Consider the following 23,119-nt stretch of genomic DNA (forward strand, 5'->3'; position numbering starts at 1 on the left):
TTTTTTTTTAATAATTTTTTAGAACAAATTTATTTGTTAAAAAAAAATAAAAAAATGTCAAGTGATAGCTAAATTTAATATCATAGCTGAATTAGCCGACATTTAAAAATTTTGAGAATTTTTTTTTTTAATAAATTAAAAAAAAATTTTTTTTGTTCTAATTTAATAAATTAAAAAATCAAAAATGTCAGCTAACTTTAGCAAAAATATTAGCGTAAAAAAAAAAAATCTATAATTTTTTTCTAATCGCCGGTAAGTAAAAATTAACGCACAGATTGACCTTGCTAAATCTCCCCCTAAAATAAAATTTTTCCCATTAAACTGTCATCATCATTACAAACATATTAAACAGTAAATAACAAACTATTAAATAAAATCCATGAATAAAATCTAAAATAGCGCACGCAAATAAATGTATGTTAATAAATATCGCGTGCAATTTAATATTTAAGAACCGCAAATAAAATAGCATTAAATCCGTAACACGTCTCTCAAACTCTAAACAGAAAATTATGTAGAATATAAAAGTATGTACAACAAACCCTTATATTAAAATAATCGTATTGTTAAATACATATACATATAACCCGTATTTTGTTTCAGTTGCGCAAGCGTTTGTCCGACAAGAGATCCCCAGGTCTTAAAAATACTCCCCGTCAGTAATCAATGGCACGTTGGAGCTTTTAAAGCTCGCGAGCATGTGACAGTATCGTCAGTTTAAATCCACGTACATTTATTTTTATTATTCTGCTTGATTTGCTTGTCATCTCCAATCTGCTTGATCAATCGCTCTGTAAATAAATCAACTAATTAGTAATTAATAATTAAATTAAAAACTTTTGATAAATCTGGAAATTATGGGCTTCACTTTTAATTGCAATCTGATAAGCTAGAAGGTAATTTAACTCAAGTGGGTCAAATATCGAGTACAAAAAATAAATAAAGGTTTATGCCCTTGGACCTTGATAAGAAGACTTACTAATTTAATTTATGTATAATAAGAATTATTATTATTATTATTATTATGTGGCAAAAACAAAGTAATTTTAAGCCTACTGTCTTTGCATTGTTTATTTATTTATAAACAAAATCGATAGAAGGTTGTTATTGTTTCTTTTTAGTTGGATTTATATTTATTAACGGAAATATAAATTGAGTTATGGATAGCAGTAACGCTGAAGTTTCAACTATTTTTCATCCAAGAAGATCCAGAGCTCCGAGTATTATTTTAAATGATGAACAAACTGGACATCCGTATGCTAGTCCTGGACATGTTGTTGTTGATACAGGTAATTGTTTATCATCTTGATCAAGTGTAAATTATTTATCACACTTGGTCATTTTTTTTTTTTTTTTTAATATTATTTAAAAAATTTTTTTTGTTAATTTATATCAGCTGACTTTTGACATTTAAATTAATTTTAAAAATGTTAAATTATAATTTTTTTTTAAATTAGCTAGGAAAAAATTTTTATGAAAAATAATTTAGCAAATATTTGATAATTTTAAAAAATTAAAAATAAAATTTTTTAAAAATAATTTTTTGGAAAATTTTCTTGTTAAAAAAAAATTAAAAAATAGTCAAGTGACTGCTAACTTTATTGCCATTAATGTAGCAGATACTTGATTTAAATTTATCTATCATTTTATTTAACAAAAAAATTATTCTTAAAAAATTGCATTTTTTAATTTTTTAAATTTCTAAATGTTAATTTTTTTTTATAATTTTTTAACAAAAAAATGAGACAAAAATTTAACATGTAGGAATTTTAAAAAATTAAAAATGCAATTTTTTATAAATAATTTGACATTAAATTTAGCTGTCACAATTTTAAAAAAATTTTTTAAGTATTCAACATTTTTATAATGTAAAAAATTAAATTTTTTATTTAATATTTTTCAAGTTAAAAATTGAAGTCGAAATTTTATGACATCAGTTAGCAATAATTTGACTATTTATTAATTTTTTTAATAAAAAAATTATCATTAAAAAATTTTATTTTTAATTTAAAAAAATTTTTTTTTGCATAATTTTTTTATTAAAAAAATAATAAAATGTCTGTTAAATAAATTTTCTATGCTAAAATAATTTGTTTTAGATGCCGAATAAATATTTAATAAAAACATCAAAATCATTTTTTACCAAAAAAAAAAAAATTATCAAATTAAAATTTTTTTTATTCTTAAAAAAAATTTTTATTTCAGGATGCGAGCAACAGGGATGCAGTGTTACGGGGGGATGCGACTCAGCATCATCAGGCAGGTCACTGGAGACGAGCAGCGGCCTGGGAATAAGAGAACCCAGTGGAGGGAGCGCGGGTGGTGGTCAAGGGCACAATCAACCGAGTCATACTGGCTCAAACGTTAATTATCAGACGAGACGGCACTCTATTGTCAGATGCTTCGACTCTTGTTGTGCTCAATCTGCCAAGAAGGTTTGTCTTGCATTCTTTATTTCAAGTGTAATACACTCCTTTGAATACACAAGAGCTTAATTACTTTCCCCGTATGCGATTGCATGACCCTGAGCATCTCCATCAATTTCTTGCGAGTCATTGCGCTGGAAACTTAGTCTATTTTAGGTTTAAAATTTAGTTTACTTTCCATAAAAAATACCAAGTCTTAATTTAAAAAAAAAAATCAATTCAATAACGCTTAACTAAATTAATTATTAATTATAATAATAAAATAGAAGGCGCTAATTGAAGTTAAATTGTTATATTTTTATTTAAATTATTACAAAGAACTTATTGTTCCTTAACTTCACGCAATCTTCTGACTGCTGATCTGACAGAAGCTGCAGCGGTTGTTGAGTAGACCCAAGCACCTCCAGCTACGGTTCTCTTGCATCTTTTGCAGGACCAGATACCGACGACACTGCGTTTCATGGCGTCCTGTTATTCAATAAATCAATAAATTAATTTAATAATTAAAAATATATTTTTTTAATTTAATCAGCAGACATTTAATAATTTTGTTATTAAAAAAACAAAAAATAAAATTTTCATCAGCTGACATCTAAAATTTTTATTAAAATTAATCAGCTGACAGCTGAAAATTTTTTGATTGAAAAAAATAAAAAAAAAAAATTGACAAGTAGAAAATTTTAAAAATTTTAAGGACAATTTTTATAAAAATTAAAATGTCTGCTAATTTTAGGTTTAAAAAAAAAAAATGAAAATTTTATTTACCTTGCCGCAGAAGGTGCATGTATATTTGCTGTGCTGGGTGATTTCCATTTTTTTCACCATCTTCCTGAGGGAAGCACCATAACGGGTCCCATATTTACCGGTGATTCCAACCTTCTTGGTACGCTTAGCCTGAAAAAATATTTTATTAATAAATAAAAATAATTTTTTATCTTTTTATTTACTTAAAATTATTGAAAAAAATTTTTTTTTGTTAATAAAAATAATTAGCACGAGGAAACATAACCTCAAAATAATAAAATTAAAAACGTGGTATTAAAAAATTACAAAGGGAGTTTTTTAGAGAAACTAATTGAAAAATAATTATCTCAAGTGTTAAATACGAAATTTTTGCAATTATTTATATTAATAAAAGTGATTAATTATCAAAATTCTTACCATTTTTAATTAAATTTATTGGCTTCGTCCGACAATCGTCATAAACAGAAGGAAAAAGAACTTGGGATAGAAAAAGTGGGAGTTGGTGAAATTTAACAGCTGGTGGTAGATGGCGCAGAGTGGAAATGTTTTAATTTAGTTTCTACCTTGCCGACGTTAATTTCAAAGCTACCTGTCAAAAGATAAATTAATTATATTTTTGTTGTTTATGTGAATAAATTTTGTTACAGATTTATTTTGGAGTCTGTGTGACAGTTTGTGTGACAGCCAGCTGGGTTGGAGCGACTCACTGTATAAAATACTTATACTTTCATAAACCTGACATTATAACAAATCACATTGAATCTGACAATGTTACCAGTGAATTATATCATCAACCTGTAAGTATTTACAAATATTTCAATTAAATAATACTAAAATTAGCCGACGTTTTTAATTTAAAAATTTTGTTTCATTAATTAAATTAGACCAAAAAAATGAAACTGAAGTTAACAGATGTTGAAAATTTTTTTAGAATTTTATAGAAATTAAATTATATGAAAATTAATTTAGCAGATATTAAATAATTTATATGAGAATCAATTTAGCAGATAATAATTCATTTAAAAAATTTTTTTAACAAATAAATTATAGAAAAAAAAATTGACACCGAGAAAATTAAAAAAGTAAAAACTGCAATTTTTTAAAAATAATTTTTTTAAACATTTTATGTATAATTTTGTATAAAAAAATTTTAGATCGTTCTTCCCTACAACGCGCCTTTCTTCACCACCTGGTTCTGCACAAACTGGGCCGTGCTCTATTTTCCAGTGTACTTCATCTGCCAGATAGCAAGGTCTAAATGTACGAACCCGACGGAGATAATTGCAGAAAGTTTGCGGGGGTTCCGCGACAAGGGACTCACGGGCGGCCGATTTCTGACCCGGTGCAGTTTCTTCTGCGGGCTCTGGGTCGCAACTAATTACATGTACATCCACTCATTACGCATTCTTCTTGCCACTGATGTAATGGCTTTGTTTGCTACCAACGTCTCTTGTGTTTATCTTCTTTCTTGGGTCATTTTGCACGAGCAATTTGTTGGAGTCAGGGTAATTTTTTCATTTTTAAAAATAAATAAATTAATTTTTAAAAATGGAATTAATTTTTAAAAATTTCTAAAAATGGAATTTTTATAAAAATTAATTAAAAAAAACATCTGTCTGTTAATTAAAAATAATTTTTTAATTAAATAAAAATAATTTTTTTTTAATAATTAAAAATTAGTTTTTTTTTTTTTTTATTTTTTTTTATTAATTAAAAATTTTTATTTCATTTATTAAAGATAATTTTTAAAAAAATTGTTTTTTTTATTAATTAAAAATAATTTTTTTTATTAATTAAAAACGATTTTTTTTTATTAATTAAAAATTAGTTTTTTTTTTTAATTTTTTTTTATTAATTAAAATTTTTTATTTTATTTATTAAAAATAATTTTTTTTATTAATTAAATATAATTTTTTTATTAATTAAAATTTATTTTTTAATTAATTAAAAATTAAAACTCTAGACTAACTACTCATTTTATTTTTAGATCGTCGCTGTAATATTATGCGATACAGGAATTGCATTACTAGCATACATGGACGGTATCACCGGAAGCCCGACCCTCGGGGGTGTTGTTTTAGCAGCTTCTGCCGCGGCTGGCTCTGCAGTTTACAAGGTTTCATCTTCAAATTTATTTTTCTTCCAAAAAAAAAAAAAAAAAAAACACTAAAAAAAAATTATTCTAGGTTTTATTTAAAAAAGTAATCGGTGAAACGACATTTGGGCAAGTTTCAATATTTTTCACACTAATTGGACTTTGCAATGCGGCGTTACTATGGCCGATTTGTTTAGCTTTATATTTCTCGGGGGTCGAAAGCGTTCATTGGGCACGCTTACCCTGGGCAGCTTTACTTTCTGCTAGTATACTTCATTTAGGTAAAGTATTTAATTATAATAATAATAATAATAAGTAATAATAAATAATAATAATAAATTAATTTTTACAGTCGCTAACATGCTGGCTAATTACAGCATCGCGTTAACATATGATTTATTCATCACCTTGGGATTAATAACAGCAGTTCCAGTGTCTGCAGGTAATTATTAAATTAAACTAATAAAATTTTTTTTTTTTTTTTTAAATAAATGATTAAATTTAATTCCAGCACTGGATGTCGTGCTCTACGGAGCGCACTTTGTAGGTATGAAACTCGCGGGAATGATATTAATATCAGTTGGATTTTTCCTGGTGATGTTCCCCGACAATTGGCCGGACTACATAACGCGGCTTCTACGGTATGCAATTTAAAAATATTACGCAACTATTTTTGTGGTATGCAGGTTTAGTTTTATTTTTTTACACTCTGATTTATCTTTTTTAGCTTTTAATATAGAATTTATTAAAAATATCTCCAAAAGTGTGCATACATATAAATTATAAATACCAATTAATAAATAATTATATGTGTACACACTCGTAAAAAATCTGCAAGAATCTAAATATATTTTTATTAATAATAATTTGGTTTGCATAAATAGAAGCAACGCGTAGAAATAACTAAACTCACTTTGCTAGACAATATTGCCTTTACACATTTTTCTTATTTCTTCTCTATTTATTTCTTCTTTTATTATTAATTATTTATAAATAAACAATTTATTATTTAATACACTGACAAACCACAGGCATAAATATGCACTGCTGCTTAAATTGGAGTATAGTTAACTTTCGAAATCGTTGCACAAGTATTCGAATCTAAATTAATTAAATTCTACTCTTGTCAAAAAATCTTAAAAAAAAATTGTAATTATTAAATATGAATGGAATAGTTAGATAAAATACTTTGAATATACGTAAAAAAAAAAAAAAAAACGCTTCGAAATCAGGATCCATATGTTACAGAAACGTAGTCACCATGAGTCACAGTGCAAGGTAAGAAAATTCATCATATATCCTCTTTGCTGGTGATACTAATCGTTTGACCTGGTATCCCTTTTAATCATTAGATTCAATTTTTTTTTGATAATAAATTTATTGAATTAAATAATTTTTTTATTAATTATTAAAATAATTTTATTGACTAAAAAATTTTAAAAACTTGCAGTCACTATTGACATTTTTAAAGATATAAGCTCATCCCGATGTTATACTCGCCAAGAGCTTTCATTTGAGTACCCACATGCATTTTTGATATATTTTTCATATATACATATATATAATATATATAAATATATAAAATATATGAAAAATTGATGTGGGTACTCAAATGAAAGCTCTTGGCGAGTATAACATCGGGATGAGCTTATATCTTTAAAAATGTCAATAAAGAAATGACCTTGCCTCTTGTGAACTATTGACATTTTTAAAGAAATAAATTCACCCCTAAATTATACTCATTGAGACCTTTCATTTGAGTACCCACATCAATTTTTCATATATTTTATATATTTATATATATTATATATATATGTATATATGAAAAATATATAAAAAATGCATGTGGGTACTCAAATGAAAGCTCTTGATGAGTGTAATGTCAGGATGAGCTTATATTTTTATAAACGTGAATTTTTAAAAAATTACAGTGCAATTTAACAAAATTTATTATTTAGTAAAACAAAATGTTATTTATTTAAAAAAAATTAATTTAATAAATTTATTAAAAATTTCATACTAGTAGAATATTAATAAACTAATCCTTAAAATCCCCAGGTGAATCGTTTGTAACACATTGCATATTATAAAGAAGAACGACCAATCCAGAGCATGATAATTAAATATACTTCCCGTGAAGATATATCTGCATTGGCTTTTCATGTAGCATGGCTTAAATTTATTTGTTTATTTCAGTTATATTATTTTTTTTTAGATAGATTTTTACTTAATAATTTTTATTATTAAAAAAAAAAAAAAAAAAAAAAACGTGATAAAAAAAAGTTGTTGAGAAAGAAAGAAAGATGAAATAAATGGGGTTGATGCAGTACGAATCCGCAACAACATGGGGTAGCCAGTGGCCGGGGTGTTGGCGGTGGTGGTGGTGGGATGACCAGTAATCGGAGCCGCAGGCAATCATTCCAGCAGAGGCATTTCCGAAGGAACTACGGTGTATCGTCTTCGCAGGGTGACGGTCAAACTTTGCTACCCTCCACCAATAACTCAGCAGTCTCCAATTTGATACATCGACATACTAACAACAACAATAATAACAATAATAATAATAATAATAATAATAATAATAATAATAATAATAATAATAACAGTAATAATAATAATGTCGTCTCCTCATCCTCTGATACCCAACATCATCGCGTTCCTAATTCAAACTCTATACAGTCAACCACTACTAACAACCATCGCTCGCACGTCAGTCCACAAAACCAACAAGGTATGATTTTATTAAAAACAAACTAAAAAAAAAAAAAAATAGAAATTATTTTTAGAAAAAAAAAAAAAAAACGCTAATTTTTATGAATAAAAATTTGTCATAAATAATTAGGTAAAGTACCCAGTTTTTAAAGATATAAGCTCATCCTGATGTTACACTCATCAAGAGCTTTCATTTGAGTACCCACATGCATTTTTTATATATTTTTCATATATATATATATATATATATATATATATATATATATATATATATATATATATATATATATATATATATATATATATATATATATATATATATATATATATATATATATATATATATATATATATATATATATATAATATATATAAATATATAAAATATATGAAAAATTGATGTGGGTACTCAAATGAAAGGTCTCGAAGAGTGTAATGTCGGAGTGAGTTTAGATTATTTTTTTTTTTTTTTATATTTAAAGAGCCTTTTCCAAAAGACAGCTCAAAAAAAAATTAAAAAATTTTTTTAAATTTCAAAAATCGAATTTTATTTTTTTTCTCGTTACGGTATAATTTTATAGACAAAAAAAAAAGTTTCTGAAAGTTTCAGTTCAAAATTTAAATTTTGAAAGGTCGCTCATAATTTTTTTTTTCTTTAATTAATTATTTAGAGTCGGTTTTAACTGCTGTGATGATATCGCCGAATAAATAAAAAATAAATAATAAATAAAAAAAATTAAAAAAAAAAATTCGATTTTTGAAATTTAAAAAAATTTGGCGCGAACTTTTAAAAATTTTTTGAGCTGTCCTTTGGAGAGGGCTCTTAAAACATCAATTTGAACTAATAATAAATTAAAAGTCGGGTCAAATAAATTTTACTTAAACATCTGTTTAAATACTAGGTACTTTGCCTTAAATTAATTTATCAGTAATAAATTTTGTGATAAATCAGAGATAGGAAATTTTGATGTAAATTTAGGATTTAATAATTATAAATATGTACATGTGCATTCGTAAGTAGTGAATTGATTTTTTTTGTATATTTCTTCCGTAATAACTAAATTAATTATTATATATTTATAAATAATGAATGTTTTTATATTATATATTTAAATCTGGAATGAAGCATTGAACGTGTGTAAATTAAATGTTATTTATTTGTCATCCTATATATATATATATATATATATATATATATATATATATATATATATATATATATATATATATAATTTTTTTATTATCTACTATTATATAATTTAATATGATTTTATGTCAGCGATAAACCGTGTGATAGATTAAGGACAAAATAACCCTGATAGCCAGCGCTTTCTCAGTAAGTGTTGACTTCCAGCAGTTACGGTTAATTTATACATCAAGTTGGCGGTAATTCTTCTTTCAACAACAGTTGTAAGCAAATTGACGGAAATCTACGGCCGCAACTTGAATACAAGTTAACAATCAAACTTGTAGTTAAATTTCCTTTCAACTTTACTACAATTTGACTGAAATACTTGTACAGCAAGTTTTGACGTCTATTTGCAGCGTAAGTTATAGGTAACTAATAGGTAATCGCTCGCTTTGCCAACTCTTTCCGTCAAGTTTGCTTCAAATTGCGGACGTAGATTGACAGTAAGTTATAGGTAAGGTGGCTATCAGGGAATGGGCATGCTTGCAATTTAAATATTTTATTTACCGACGTTAAGTTGGCTAAACTGCAAGAACAAAGGTGTTAATACAATTTATTTCTTGCAGATGGAGCAGAAGGCACAGGCACGGGATTCCCGGCGGCGCTTCCAGGGACGTGATCGATTATCGGACGGGTTATATTAAATCCCATCTTAGATCACCTTCCGGAAGAGTGAGGTGACTATTTTCGCTCGAGCGATATTATTATAAGCAAAAAACTTATCGATAAATCAAGAGCGTGTAAAAAGATCTAAAAACTTTTGTGGATTTTTGTAGATGTTAGCTTTAATTTTATATTACCGAATTTATAGGTAAATAGGTAATCAAAAATTTTAAAACCGATGTGTTCAGACGAGCATGTCAGCTAAAGAAGATCCTCTGAACTTATTATTATAGTTTAATGAGATAAATTTAATAAGTGACTAAGAAGTAATGTAAGTTTTTTTGATTGAAAGATATTGAGTGATAAATATGCCAAAAAAGGTGAAAAAAATAAATTTTTTTTTGCTATTTAATTCAAAAAATTCTTTTAATTAGTAAAAACAGAGCGCATAAAAAAATTTATTTTTTATCACAAAATATTGAGAATAAATTTAAAAAATAATTTATTAATTTTGTTTAACAAAAAAATTTGCTCTAAAAAATTATTTTAAAAAAATTGCATTTTTAATTTATTAAAATTTCTACAAGTCCATTTTTTTAATAATTTTTTTTTTACAATAATTTATTTGTTAAAAAAAAATAATAAAACAATTGTGGCAGCTAAATTTAATATCATTATTTGGTATTTTTTAAAAAGTTAGTTTTTAGTTTTGCCGCTAGGTGGCTACGCCTTCTCGCTATCAGAAAAATCTTTCTAGGGGGTATATATAAAGACAAAATTTTTTTTCTATTATTAAAATTCTATTACCAAAAAATCTTCAATATTTACAAATTTATACGTTCTTTTGGCTTTAAAAATTTTTATTTTTAATTTTCAAACTTTAAATATACTTTCAAAAATAAGCAAAAAAAATTTTCATCGTTTTTTTTTTGGCAATTATCACGCAATATCTCAGTTTATTGAAATATTGTCACGGTATTTATGCGCTAAATTGAATCGAGGATAGACCACAGGGTTTTTTTCTAGTTTAATGAAACTTATAATGATAATAATTATTATATTAAAAAAATTCTGTAAAATGTCAGTCAATTTTATCTGGTATTTAATCTCTATATAATTAATTTTAAATACTCTCGCAAGTGTATTGAATAAGTACATTGCAATAATTAATTAATTAATTAAATTAATATGGAGATTAACTATCATTGCATATGTATAAACTATGTATATATTATTTGTCTTATATAATATATGAGTATAAATTTTATCGTCGAAGATAATATGAAGCTGTGATTCAAATATACTTAATATAAATATATTTATCCGAAGAATAATAATTATTATTAAAAATATTATTGTTGTATTTAAAAAAAAACTATTTATACATAAATTTTCAAAATATTTTTTGTTGTTAATTGTTCATAAAAATATTTATTTAAATTGAATATGCTCAAAAAATTGGTTACGACTGACATTTTGTCGTTTTTAAATTTTATTTTAATTGCATTGTTTATTATAAAGTATGTGTAATAAAATCATTAATAATTAATAATTAATAATAAAATATGCGATAAAAAAATTATAAAATTAAAAAAAAAAAAAAATTTTATTTTTTGCTTTTACGCATTGGATGAATAGGATGCACCCAAGTCATAGTCATATCAGGATTTTTCTCATAATCGCTCAGCTCTTTTAAGCCTCCAGCTGCAATTTCCCAAAATTCAGAGTGTTTTACTTTAAAGTCATTGTACCACTTGTTGACCTTTGGCCAGGACTGGAGCGAAAAATTTATTGCTTCTAATCCAATTGTCGCTGTTATCATTGCAAAGTCAGCGATTGTTAAAGTATCTGAAAAAATTTTTTTATATTATTTTATTATTTAATTTTTTTTTATTATATATATATAAAAAAAAAATTTATTATTGATTTTTTTAAACTTACTTGCAGCGCAATAAATAAAATTGGTACGAGTGAAATATTTTTCAAAAACATCTAAACTCATTTTTAATTTTTTTAAGCCCATCTCTGTGCGTTCGTATTTGAAGAACATTGGGCCAAACTTTAATGATAAAAATTTAATTATTTTTAATTATATTAATTGATGAAAATAAAAAACAAAAATAATAATAATAATTATTATAAAAAAATAAAAAGAGTATAAAAAAAATTTGAAAAAACCGCGAATTAGCAGAAAAATATTTAAAAAATTATTTTTTTAAATATTCGTACATAAAATTAATTCGAAGTGATTTTACATAAATTTTTATGAATAATAATAATAAATAAATAAATAAACTTACAGCATATTCTGAAATATTGCGATAATAAGTTGTTAAATTGAAACAAAGTCGATGATTAACTAAAGCACGAGCTTTAGGATCCTTTGGATAGTATTTACCTTCTTTATCATATTTATCACAAAGATATTGTAAAATTGCGTGACTAAAATAATTATCAATAATTAATTAAATTCAATTATTTAAATTAAAAAAATTTACCTTTCGCCCATTGTTAAATCACCGTCGACCAAAGTAGGAATTTCTCTCTGCGGATTTAGCTGAAATTTTAAATTAATTAATTAAAATTTTCAAAATTTAATTAATAATAAAATAAATATTAAATTACCTCTTCATATTCTTTAGTTAAAAATTCTCCTTTGCAGTAGTCAACAGGTATCAACTCATAATTAATATTAAGAGCTTTTAATGCTTGTCTGCAAGCAAGAGATGGTGGGCCATCAGAAACAGCGTAAAGTTTCATGGTTTAAATTTTTATATTTGTATAATAAAACTGTCAGATGCTGAAGATGGTAGAAAACTAAGAAAAATTGCGGACTGTATTATTAATAGATTGAGTTATTATATAAACGAGGAATGTAATGGCAATCCCACTACTGAATTTTAAACTCCGCCTTTCACTATCTATCAAGGCTATCGGTTAATAAAATTGACCTCATTACTTTTGTTAATATATAAATTTTTTTAATAAAAAAAATTAATTTTTTTTTTCAGATTTTTTTTTTTTTTTTTTTTTTTTAAAAAAAAAAAGTACAATTTTTTTCAGAAAAAAAAAAAAGCAAAATTTTTTTTTCAGAAAAAAAAAATTATTAGTAATAATAACTAGCAACCTTGCAGTCATAAATGAATTAAATTTGGTTCAATCTTAATAATATAGATTATTTTTTCCTAAAATAATTTCATAAATACATTAATATATATTTATTATTTTTGCATTTTTTAACATTTAATTGTCATCTATATTAATAATTAATAATTCTATCAAATAATAATGAGAATAAAAAATTAAATTTTTTATTTGACACAAGCTCGGTACTTAATTTTAGACCCTAAAAAAAAAAGCAATAAATGAATAAAAAATTTAAATATTCACGAATAATTTAACTCAACGCTCACCAGCCTTGAGAAATTAAAAAAATCTCCACCACGTTCTCCAAATAAATAATTTACTCGATGAAAATAATAAATTTAAACAACCTAAATAATAAAAAAATTAATTGGCTGGTGAAATAACAATGTGGAGTTTAAGCATGTCTTTGTTGGGCCCGACTAAGTACGGAGAAACGGGATTAACAAGAGATCTAGCGCTCTGCTGTGGGTTCAATTCTTCAAACGGCAGTAGATCGTCTAAATTAAGGACACGGTCTGTTTTATTGAATCTGTGTATCACTTCTGTGACCCTGGCGATGTGCTCGACGCCGTCTTGGAGTCCATAGATCAGGACTCCAATTTTCACACGCATGTCGTTGTCAGCTTCAATGGGCGGCTCTTTGCAGGTCAGCGATAATCTGACGGATCTGATGACATGCTCGGGCATTTCGACGGTTCCTTGCCAGACGATCAGGAAGAATTTTTTGAACCAGACACCTTTGGGGTATATGTCTACGACCCACTCGCAAGCTCTGTCACCCGCGTGCTCTGCTAGGAATGAATGACTGGAGAATACCTGAAATTTATAATTTATTAAATTTTAAAATTAATTTTAATTAATTTAAAATAAATTTTAAATAAACATTGAAATTAAATAAAATTTATTTAGTTAATTTTAATGATTAATTTACTAATAGAATTTATTTTATCGTTAGATAAAAAATTTTGTCTTTATATATACTTCCTAGGAAGATTTTTCTAATAGCGAGAAGGCGTAGCCACCTAGTGGCAAAACCAAGAACTAATTTTTTTAAAAACTCCCGCCTAAAATTTATAATTGAGAGAATAAGCCCTTTTATCTTTAGATATTAAGATTTAATAAATTATTTTATTTAAAAAAATAATTACCAGCGTCCGTGTATGGTACGAAGGTAGACTATGAAAATTCTCAATGGTCAGGAGACTGCTGCAGGTATCAACAGTGTAAAGCCTGGGTTCAAAAAGCAGCGCGCCATCTTCTTCATTCTTGATGACATCCTGTATCCGGTCGTGCTGCCCCGAGTGGAAGGACATTCCAATAGCCATTCGCTCAACGAAAAATTCTTTGTACTTGTTGGTGAGAGGCGACAGCAACAATTCCGCGAGTTGTCTCGGAGACATCATGGGAAACCTAATTGGAGTCATTACAGCAATCACCAGCTGCTTCAGCGTTATCTCGTACTCGGTAGGTGTCAGCTGGTGCTTGAGCCTCTGCACCTGGTGGTCCAGCCACGACTCTAAACACTTGTACAGCGTCATCTCGTCTCGGATGACCAGCGAGCTTTGGTGCAAGAGCGTCACCAAGACATCTAGCTCAAAGTTCCCAAAGTCCGCTGTCTTCGCCACCAGCTCGACGTTCCACTTGATGAAGTTCTGGCAGGTCTGCGTGATCGCGTGGTGTCCGCAATTTGAAGTGTAGTCCAGCCAGGACACCAGGGTTCCGTGGATCGCTGCTACTGCGATGTGGTTCTGCATGTACTCAAGGCACAGGGTTATCAGGTCTCGAACGTTGTACTTGTCTGCTAGTGAGAGGATTGGCAGAACTATTTCGTAGCTGATCCGGATTTGACCGGTGTAGAAGTAGCGGAGAAATTCACTAAATATTGGGACGCACTGAGGAGTTTCTTGGAGAGTTACGCGGCTTTCTTGCGATTCTGTCCATTGTGGGCTCATTAACATCACCTGTAAAAATTTTAAAAAATTTTAGATCGTTAAAAAATTTAATTTTTAATTAAATTAAATTCAGAAGACATAAAAATATTTTTAAACAAGAAAATTATATTAAAAAAACTTTTTTTTCATTTTTATAAAATTAGCCAACATTTAAAAATTTTTATAGTTTATTTTATTAAAGAATAATTTTAAAAAAATTTCACATGCTCAATTTTTAAACGTCGGCTAATTTTATTATCATTAAAAAATTCATTTAAAAATAAAAATAACTATTACCTGAAATACATCACTAGAAGCACATAAAATTAAACGATGCGCTGGATACTCTACACCATCAACCACCAAACAAATGTCATTCATCAATCGTTCAGCATACAAAGTCGCTATTTTTAACAGAATCGTTTGCGAATTATCCACCTGCAATAAATAATGTATTAATAATGACTCATAAATTTGAATGATACTGAAATAATTTTTTTTTTTTTTTTTAATTTTTATCACAAAAAATGTATATTTTTTAACAATTTGGATTTATAGATTTAATTTAATTTCAGCTGTCACTTCACAATTTTTTAAATTTTTTTAACAAAAAAAATTTGTGCCAAAAAATTATTTTAAAAAAATTGCATCTTTAATTTTTAAAAATTTCTACATGTTAATTTTTTTTTTGTCATAATTTGTTTGTTAAAAACATATTTTAAATTATCAAATACCTGTAAAATTAATTTTTATTAATTGATGAAATTAATTAAGCTGTCATTTCACAATTTTTTTTAACAAAAAATTAATTTTTAATTTTTAAAAATTTTTCCATGTCAATTTTTTTAACAATTTTTTTTGTCATATTTTATTTGTTAAAAAAATTTTTTAAATTATCAAATACTTGCTAAATTAATTTTTATTCCTTGATGACATTAATTTAGCTGTCATTTCACAAATTGTTGATTTTTTTGAACAAAAAAATTTTTTTTTAAAAATTGAATTTTTAATTTTTTTTAATTTCTACATGTCAATTTTTTTTATTAAAAAAATTTTTAAAATTATTAAAAACCTGTAAAATTAATTTTCATCACTTGTAATTATTTTAATTTATTAAATTTTACTAAAAAAAAAACTGACAGCTGTTTAATTTAATTATTATATTATTATTAAATAAAAAAAAAAAGAAAATAAAATACCTCAATCGCCTCTGGTGTCTTAAGGACATCAGAACTGGGCCCGCTTTCATCAACAACTGGTTTCTGATCCATTTCAACACTTGTCATACCTGTCATCCACCTAATCGTACTACGTAGCATCTGCACATGTTTACTTGTCGTGATTCAGCCTTTGTGCCCAGCAGCTAGCTAGGCTACTCTTCATCATAGCACTCGTCAGCCCTCATCGCGTTAAATCTTCGCTGCTGGTATGTTTATTTATATCTCCACCATAAAATTGCAGCACATACTTCTCCAGCACTACCAGGACACTCCAGACACCAGAACCAAACTTATTTGGTTTCCAAAATTCTCTCAAATTCCAGTTTCCAATTTTCAACCTCAATCGATTTCCTGCACAAAACTTGGATGACAATGGAGTTGCAATCATCAGCTTCAGAATTCTTCAGGTTAAGTTGTCAGCTGTTTTATTATTTTTTTTATTTTTGTGAGTTTGAATGATGATTCTGAAGTTAGCCGTCAGCTGTCAAAAAAATTTTTTTAACAAATTAATTACAATAAAAAAATGCTTCTAAAAATTTTCACTTTTAATTTTTATTAATTTTCACTTGTGAAACTTTTTAATTAATTTTTTTTTTTTATAATTTTATTGCTATAATATTCTAAAAAAATTTTTAACATCTGCCAACTTCAGTGTTATGTTTGAATGTCAGTTTGATGGAAATAAATGACAGGTGGCGCCACTAGTTCAAAAATTTAAATTCCTACAATACCGGCAGAGTAGCAAACTGAAGTTAGCTAACAGCTGTTAATTTTTTTAATTTTTACAACAAATTAATTACAATTAAAAAATTTCATTCACAATTTTTATTAAATTCCACATGTGGAATTTTTTAATAGATTTTTTTTTATTTTGTAAAATTAAAAAAAAATTTCTGTCAGTTAACTTCAGTGTCATCGACAGAGCTTGTAGAACACAGTTGTAAACAATTAATTTCATATGAGATTATAATTGAAATAATTATAAATTAAAAAAAAAATGACAGTTTTTAATAATATATTAATAATTTTTGTAAATTTTTAATTATTTAAGTATTGAATATTTTAAATGACTTAACTTTTAATTATTTATTGAATTAAATGTTTATAAAAGTATAACCTTAATTTTAGGTGAGTTTTTATTTAATTTTAATATTAATAAATAATTTTTGTGTTTTAGGAATTAAAAGTTTTACAGAAATTTTGAAAAAACAATGTTTTATAAAAAATAAATAAAAGCAGACATCTGAAAAATTTAAAAGAAAGTTGACATGGAGAAAATTTGAAAAATTTTGAGTGCAATTTTGAAAAAATATTTTTTTACTCATAATTTTTGTGAATTTTTAATAATTAAAAAAATCAGAAGTCAAGACAGCAAAAAATTTTTATTTTTTTTTTTTTATTAATTTAATTAACAAAAAAAAAAATTTTTTTTTAATTTTTTACTTGTGGAATTTTTTCATTTTTAATTATTAAAAATCATTAAATAAATTTTCACCGACCAAATAAAATTTTATTCAACTTCAAAAAATATTTATAAATAATTTTCTGTTTCAGAAATTTATCTAAAACTTGCCAAGAAATTAAAAGAGTAAATTATTTAAAAAAAAATAATAAATTGACAAGTAAGTGTTGATAAAAAACCTTGATAAATTTTTAGTAATAAAAATTTTTAATAATTTAATTTTTCAGAAAATGGAAGCCCAAAATTTACTAAACATTCTGTCAAACCTAGAACTAGTAAGCAGCGCCACCACGCTTAAAACAATATCAACAAACATCAAAACCTACTTAACCCCATTTTCAACCATCACACTTCAAACTTTCAACAATATTCCGCAAGTGGACGGCTTTCTTCACGGCAAGATAATCGAGCAGACTTTAAACCTGCTCAAAAAGTACCCGGACGAGTCGTTAATATCCCTCGCTCACAACCTGGTCCAAGGACCAGCGTACCCAATGATCAACGAGTCGCTGCAAGTATTATCAGACAAGCTAAAAAGCTCCTCCGAGCCTTTGACCAATCTTATAATTATTCTTCTAGAAGAATTGATCAAGAGCGACACCTTGTGCTTCTCACTAGTAACAGCTTGCCGCCCAGTTCCGCGGACGGCAATTGAGCAAGCGGAGTTCCAGGAAAACTGGAGAGTTCTTTCCCAGCTTCTAGTCTCGCTTCCGGGTCTTGTAGCCAATAAGACCCTCGGGAAATTCCCCAAGTGCTTTAAATTAAATAATTACGCGCAAATAATCACATATCACACGACTCGTGCGATAAAATTGTTGAATAAAATCCGGGATGAATTGAATATCAGCCCTAATGTCCAGCTGATTTCTTCCTTGCTCAGCAAGAGCATCTCCAGTCTCGGGTCTTCTAATTTCACGGCATTAGTTGACATTCTTTCGTCCTGGTCTTTAAAAAATACTCAAAATATAAACGAATTCATCTACAAACTCCTCAAAAACCTGGAAAGATCTTCAGTAGAACCTTTCGCGACTCTTCTTCTCAAACAAACAAGCAACCCAAGCGACCTTGAAACAGTTCTCCGAGATTTATTGAGAATTGACCAGTGGCGCTACGTACTAACCACAAAAATCCCTTTGATGTCTTTCCAAGACAGCGAACAGCTGATAAAGAACTTAGTGTTCTACTTATCATCATCGCTCCATGAAAACCGGCCTTTAGTGGCCTTGGTGTTCAAGCTGCTGGCCATCTGGGGCGACAGGAGCGCCTTGAACCATTCTTCAACGGAGCACCATGAATTCATCAGCAAATTAATCTTGCTTTCAATAAAAAAATTAAAATCTCAGCTGACTATTTCAGAGAAAGAACAAATCCAGCGGCTGCTGTTCGACGGGACTTCTGCCCACTTGGAGTCCATGTTGCTGGAGGTTAGACTTCTTGGAATGATCACTGGAGAACTGGTCCTTGGAATTTTAAACGAAAGCGAGCCTAAATTGAAGTACGAATATCCTGAACATCAGCTGGTTGATAAATTCAGGAAGTTAGCGGCTGATGACAACACAGAAAACTGTTTTATCGATGGAGATGAGATTCTTGAAGGCTTAAGGCTGGTTTTCATGGAAGAAGACGATAAAGTTCCTAACAAACAAATAATTGAGGTTAGTTTTAAAACATGCAAAGAAGAAATAGAAAAAATTAAAGAAGAAGAAGAAGAAGAAGAAGAAGAACTGGACAGCGATGATGATTTAGTGCCTTATGACTTGTCCAATGACACTCCAGCGGTGGAAAAATTAAAGCCGAGTTATTTAAGAGACCTGAGAGACAATCTGATAAACCACCAGGCTAACAAAGACCCGGATATATTTTCCGAGTCGATGCTTGCGGCGGAAAATTTAATTCTCCAGCAACTTCCGAGCGATGATAAGTCTCTCGGGCTTGAATTGTTGAGAATTTTAATGACTCTCAAAGAAGAAGTCTATACTAAGGATTTTCATAAGCTCAAGTTCTGCGCATGCGTCGCAGTGGTTCTTGTTTACCCCAAAGAAGCTGCGGAGTTCCTCTGTGCGAGTTTCCATGCAAGCATGGGCGAGTTTTCAATTGCAGACAGGATTTTCTTTTTAAGCGTGCTGGCAGAGGGCGCTAGAAGGCTGTCCAGGATTGAGGTTAAGCTGGAAGACGATAAAGATGGCGGTAGAGAGGTTAAGGTTAGTAAAAAAAAAAGTTCTAAGGTTTCTTTGTTGGTTGAAAGAAGAAAGCACGAGACTTTGTACGATGAAGACTTTGAAGTTGTTGAGAAAGAAGAAAACAGAGGTTGGGAAGAAATAGTACAGAAGAGGATTGAGTCTAAAACTAAACGCTTCGCGCATGAGTCCAAGAGACTCAAAAATAGTTTTAATAAGTTCAATGATGTCGCCACTGGGTTCTTCTACCCGCTGCTGTTTGGCGTGATGCAGAAGAGGGCGTACTTGTACAAACTCCCGGACCAATTTGTTGACACGGACAATATTTTGTTAGTCGAGTTCTTGAAGACTCTGTCGACGATTATGGTAGCGGCGGAAAATTGTGTTGCTGCTGGGAAAATTGCGAAGGATTTGATGGAACTTGTTTGGACCCTGAGGTTCCATGAAGAAGCGAGGGTTAGGTTATGTGTTATTGAAAACATAGCGGCGGTTGTTGTAACGCTGAAGAAAGAGAACTTGGGGATGGAAACTGTGGAGTTGATGATGGAGTTCAGGAACTGGTTGGTCGACTTGGCGCTGGATTCTGTGAGGGGAGATCCTAATGCTAATTGCAGGAGTTTGGCGAGGAATGTTATCGCGCTTATTGATTCTGTTATTGGAGAGACTTTTAAAAATTAAAAATTTGTGGTAAGATCCAAGCAGCCACCTAGTGGAATTTTTTCAAACTATCTTTTTGATCCAATTTATTTTTCGTTATTTAAAAAATTAAAAATTTGTATCAATATTTTTTTATTGATAAAACTTTAACGAAATTAAAGTATAAAAAATATTTGTGCAGATTTTATTTGAACATTAAAGATCATTTAGGTCAACAGCGTCCACTCTTTCAGTGATGGAGTTGTCTTCTTCTTTAGGCGCTGGCTGAGGCGCTGCTTCTTTGGGAATATCGAGCTTCAACCAGGAACTTGGCTCTGCTTTTTTTAACTTTATCTCTACTTTTGTCGGTAACATTTGCATTGAACTGTTCTCTACATCAACAACCTGTTACAGAAGCAACTTTATTTTTAGAAATTTATTTCTTAGGTTTGATTGAAAATTCAAGACAAAAAAATTTAACTTACTCCACGTAATTCTACGTCCAGGTCGTAATATTTATTATCTTCGGGGAAAAATAATTGTACTGTCAATCTTACAGGACTCAGTTTTATGTAAGACTTATTTGGGTGGTACTTTTTGCCGAAAATTGATACTACGACGTATGAACCTGTTTGGTGCCAGTCTAATCTGCAGGGAGCTTTGTTACCGGTGTTCTAAAATTAAAAAATAATTTTAGTGATTATTTGATAAATTTTACAGCTAGATTTTTGTAAAAAAAAAAAAATTATAGCAGAAAAAAAATTACATGTATAAATTTTTTTAAAATTAAAAATTCAATTTTTTAAAAATAATTTTTTGGAAAAAATTTGTTATGTAAAATTAAAAAATAGTCAAGTGACTTTTAATTTTAAAATTAGCAGACATTTAAAAATTTTTTTACTTTTAATTAATAAAAAATATATTTTTAAAAAATTTGCACTTCAAAATTTTTAGATAAGAAATTTTTTTGTAGTAATTTAGATAAAAATTAATTTAGCAAATATTTGATGGTTTTAAAAATTTTTGTAATAGAAAATTATGACAAAAAAAAATTGACGTAGAAATTTATTAATTTTTTTTTTAAAAATATGCACTTGTAATTTTTTTAAATTTCTACATGTGAAAATTTTTTACAATAATTTAATTATAAAAATTAAAAAAAATTAACAGTTGTTAATTTAATTAAAACTAAAATTAGCCAATATTAAATTTTTTTTTTTTCAACAATTAAATTACATATGAAAAAATAATTTAAAAAATGTAAAATTTTTTTATAATAATTTTTTCATTAAAAAAAAATTTTTATATATTGGCTAATTTAATTTTTATTAATTTTAATATTATATAAATAAATAAAAAAAATCAATACCTTAGCAATCCAAACATGAGTTCCCTCACTGCAGCCAGGATGTTTCTCAAACTGATCAAAGTCAGTCATCTTCTTCCTGGGACAGCAAGACCAGTACTTCAAGCCCTCATGAAAAACAGGAACTCCTGGATGATGAACACACCTGGTATTGTCACTGTCAGTCCCAGTGAAGGTAGCAGAGCAGCCTCTGTTCTTACAACTCTGCCCTACTTTGACCACCTGGCTCTCAGGAAGACTTTCAGTATTCGTGATGAAGCTCTTCACCTGGTCCATCAGCGCCCGGGACACCACCGGCTGCATAGTTTTCTGTGGAGTGTCAAAAGCTGGTCGCTCTATCGTCGGCTCTGTGTTTACTGGCGCGTGGTACTCTATAATCTCAGCAGCTTTAGATTTGTCGATAGCGGGCTTTTCTGGCTCCGGGGGCTTTTCATTCGAGTGCTCCGACTTGGTGCACCCTTTGATGTTCAGGAATTCTGTGAAGTCTGTGCACTTTTTGTTGCAGCACGACCATCCTTTGTAGGCGTCATGGAATACTGGGACTCCAGGGTGATGAACACATGAATCTTAAATTCAATAAAATTTTATTAAATTAAATTGTAATTTTTTAAATGTTTACTTTTTTTAAAAAATTGCATTTATAATTTTTTAAAATTTCTAAATGTCAATTTTTTTTCTCATTTATTTTTGCCATAATTTATTTGTTTAAAAATTAATAAATAGCTGCTAAATTAATTTTCATAAAAATTCTAAAAATTATCAGATCAAATTTTAAAAATTTTTTACATGTCAAAATTTTTTAATATAATTCTTTTGAATAAAAAAAAATTATAAAAATTTCTTTTAAATTTTCATCAAAAATTTTTGTAAGTTAAAATTTAAATTGAAACTTTTAATTAATTTTTTTATGAAATTAAAATTAGTAATCACTTGACAATTTTTTAATTTTATTTTTATTTAATAAAAAAAATTATTAAAAAAAATTGTAATTTTTTTTTTTTAATAATTTTATGTCAATTTTGTTGCCACAATTTATTTACAATAAAATAATTAAATATAATCTAAATTAATTTTGATAATTTTTTTTACTCACCAGGTTTGTTGTCATCTGGGTCATAATCTTGTCCACAACCTCGATGGTAGCACAATAATTTTTTCCCACTCATATTTAAAATACTTATAAAAATAAACAAATTATTTATAGGTTATTAAACTTCAGAAGTGCAAACTTAGTAATTTCTGTGATCAACTCAGCAGCGGCTCTTTTATAGTTTTTCTGAAAATAAAGAATTTTCTAGAATTTTCTGGCTCTGAGTTTATTTACAATCTGCAGAGTGAACTTAGCAGCGAATTAGATTTTTTTTGGGATTCGAAAAAACAATCGACGCGCCATCTGGATTTGAAAGTGAGA

General features: G+C 27.8%; 6 protein-coding genes across 10 annotated transcripts; 2 read left to right on the forward strand and 4 right to left on the reverse strand.

Annotated features, from left to right (window-relative positions):
* Positions 1–73: 73 nt before the first annotated feature.
* On the forward strand, positions 74–11,120 carry LOC141536799 (solute carrier family 35 member F3). 4 transcript variants are annotated; one of them, XM_074257541.1, is made up of 13 exons: positions 74–252; positions 604–1,040; positions 1,122–1,289; positions 2,206–2,435; positions 3,818–3,967; positions 4,325–4,675; positions 5,158–5,286; positions 5,357–5,546; positions 5,618–5,707; positions 5,777–5,906; positions 6,514–6,543; positions 7,593–7,996; positions 9,733–11,120. In XM_074257541.1, the coding sequence occupies exons 3-13, from the start codon at positions 1,160–1,162 to the stop codon at positions 9,783–9,785; spliced, it is 1,887 nt and encodes a 628-aa protein (XP_074113642.1). In that variant the 5' UTR covers positions 74–252; positions 604–1,040; positions 1,122–1,159; the 3' UTR covers positions 9,786–11,120. The 4 variants fall into 4 exon arrangements, with proteins under 4 accessions (XP_074113642.1, XP_074113643.1, XP_074113641.1 ...); XM_074257542.1 differs by having other exon boundaries at positions 604–896; XM_074257540.1 differs by having other exon boundaries at positions 604–1,289.
* On the reverse strand, positions 2,703–3,714 carry Rpl37a (ribosomal protein L37A). The gene is made up of 3 exons (XM_074257547.1): positions 3,588–3,714; positions 3,192–3,320; positions 2,703–2,894 (listed from the first exon to the last, which is right to left on the reverse strand). Exons 1-3 carry the CDS (start codon positions 3,588–3,590, stop codon positions 2,748–2,750), a joined length of 279 nt encoding a protein of 92 aa, XP_074113648.1. The 5' UTR covers positions 3,591–3,714; the 3' UTR covers positions 2,703–2,747.
* Positions 11,121–11,242: 122 nt separating the features above from the next.
* On the reverse strand, positions 11,243–12,713 carry Gfzf (GST-containing FLYWCH zinc-finger protein). Its single transcript, XM_074257546.1, has 5 exons — positions 12,395–12,713; positions 12,268–12,326; positions 12,070–12,211; positions 11,711–11,828; positions 11,243–11,617 (listed from the first exon to the last, which is right to left on the reverse strand). The coding sequence occupies exons 1-5, from the start codon at positions 12,527–12,529 to the stop codon at positions 11,376–11,378; spliced, it is 696 nt and encodes a 231-aa protein (XP_074113647.1). The 5' UTR covers positions 12,530–12,713; the 3' UTR covers positions 11,243–11,375.
* Positions 12,714–12,972: 259 nt separating this feature from the next.
* On the reverse strand, positions 12,973–16,551 carry Tango10 (transport and golgi organization 10). Its single transcript, XM_074257545.1, has 4 exons — positions 16,047–16,551; positions 15,145–15,285; positions 14,065–14,877; positions 12,973–13,732 (listed from the first exon to the last, which is right to left on the reverse strand). The coding sequence occupies exons 1-4, from the start codon at positions 16,164–16,166 to the stop codon at positions 13,280–13,282; spliced, it is 1,527 nt and encodes a 508-aa protein (XP_074113646.1). The 5' UTR covers positions 16,167–16,551; the 3' UTR covers positions 12,973–13,279.
* A 448-nt stretch (positions 16,552–16,999) lies between these two features.
* LOC141536752 (telomere length regulation protein TEL2 homolog) lies at positions 17,000–20,711 on the forward strand. Of its 2 annotated transcripts, XM_074257470.1 has the most exons (4): positions 17,000–17,195; positions 17,622–17,689; positions 17,757–20,393; positions 20,574–20,711. In XM_074257470.1, exon 3 carries the CDS (start codon positions 17,760–17,762, stop codon positions 20,382–20,384), a length of 2,625 nt encoding a protein of 874 aa, XP_074113571.1. In that variant the 5' UTR covers positions 17,000–17,195; positions 17,622–17,689; positions 17,757–17,759; the 3' UTR covers positions 20,385–20,393; positions 20,574–20,711. The 2 variants fall into 2 exon arrangements, with proteins under 2 accessions (XP_074113571.1, XP_074113569.1); XM_074257468.1 differs by lacking the exon at positions 20,574–20,711 and having other exon boundaries at positions 17,001–17,195; positions 17,757–20,535.
* On the reverse strand, positions 20,479–23,028 carry Mora (cysteine and histidine rich domain containing protein). Its single transcript, XM_074257473.1, has 4 exons — positions 22,802–23,028; positions 21,712–22,274; positions 20,828–21,016; positions 20,479–20,747 (listed from the first exon to the last, which is right to left on the reverse strand). The coding sequence occupies exons 1-4, from the start codon at positions 22,872–22,874 to the stop codon at positions 20,559–20,561; spliced, it is 1,014 nt and encodes a 337-aa protein (XP_074113574.1). The 5' UTR covers positions 22,875–23,028; the 3' UTR covers positions 20,479–20,558.
* Positions 23,029–23,119: the final 91 nt, after the last annotated feature.

The sequence above is a fragment of the Cotesia typhae genome, unplaced genomic scaffold (genome assembly GCF_013202065.1).
Source record: "Cotesia typhae breed Kobodo isofemale line unplaced genomic scaffold, CoteBio_Ctyphae scaffold_45, whole genome shotgun sequence".
NCBI classification, from domain to species: domain Eukaryota; kingdom Metazoa; phylum Arthropoda; class Insecta; order Hymenoptera; family Braconidae; genus Cotesia; species Cotesia typhae.

Excerpts from the sequence above, each read along its gene's own strand:
- Mora (XM_074257473.1), bottom strand. The coding sequence starts at position 22,874 with ATGAGTGGGAAAAAATTATTGTGCTACCATCGAGGTTGTGGACAAGAT. Across the intron at positions 22,275-22,801 it reads CCCAGATGACAACAAACCTG|ATTCATGTGTTCATCACCCT; the intron begins GTGAGTAAAAAA and ends ATTGAATTTAAG. Across the intron at positions 20,748-20,827 it reads TGGACGTAGAATTACGTGGA|GTTGTTGATGTAGAGAACAG; the intron begins GTAAGTTAAATT and ends CTTCTGTAACAG.
- Tango10 (XM_074257545.1), bottom strand. The coding sequence starts at position 16,166 with ATGCTACGTAGTACGATTAGGTGGATGACAGGTATGACAAGTGTTGAA. Across the intron at positions 15,286-16,046 it reads AGACACCAGAGGCGATTGAG|GTGGATAATTCGCAAACGAT; the intron begins GTATTTTATTTT and ends TATTTATTGCAG. Across the intron at positions 14,878-15,144 it reads CTTCTAGTGATGTATTTCAG|GTGATGTTAATGAGCCCACA; the intron begins GTAATAGTTATT and ends AAATTTTTACAG.
- Gfzf (XM_074257546.1), bottom strand. The coding sequence starts at position 12,529 with ATGAAACTTTACGCTGTTTCTGATGGCCCACCATCTCTTGCTTGCAGA. Across the intron at positions 12,327-12,394 it reads TAACTAAAGAATATGAAGAG|CTAAATCCGCAGAGAGAAAT; the intron begins GTAATTTAATAT and ends TTAAAATTTCAG. Across the intron at positions 11,618-11,710 it reads TTTTATTTATTGCGCTGCAA|ATACTTTAACAATCGCTGAC; the intron begins GTAAGTTTAAAA and ends AAATTTTTTCAG.
- Rpl37a (XM_074257547.1), bottom strand. Across the intron at positions 2,895-3,191 it reads CATGCACCTTCTGCGGCAAG|GACGCCATGAAACGCAGTGT; the intron begins GTAAATAAAATT and ends ATTGAATAACAG.
- LOC141536752 (XM_074257470.1), top strand. The coding sequence starts at position 17,760 with ATGGAAGCCCAAAATTTACTAAACATTCTGTCAAACCTAGAACTAGTA.
- LOC141536799 (XM_074257540.1), top strand. The coding sequence starts at position 1,160 with ATGGATAGCAGTAACGCTGAAGTTTCAACTATTTTTCATCCAAGAAGA. Across the intron at positions 1,290-2,205 it reads ACATGTTGTTGTTGATACAG|GATGCGAGCAACAGGGATGC; the intron begins GTAATTGTTTAT and ends TTTTTATTTCAG. Across the intron at positions 5,287-5,356 it reads CTGGCTCTGCAGTTTACAAG|GTTTTATTTAAAAAAGTAAT; the intron begins GTTTCATCTTCA and ends AAATTATTCTAG.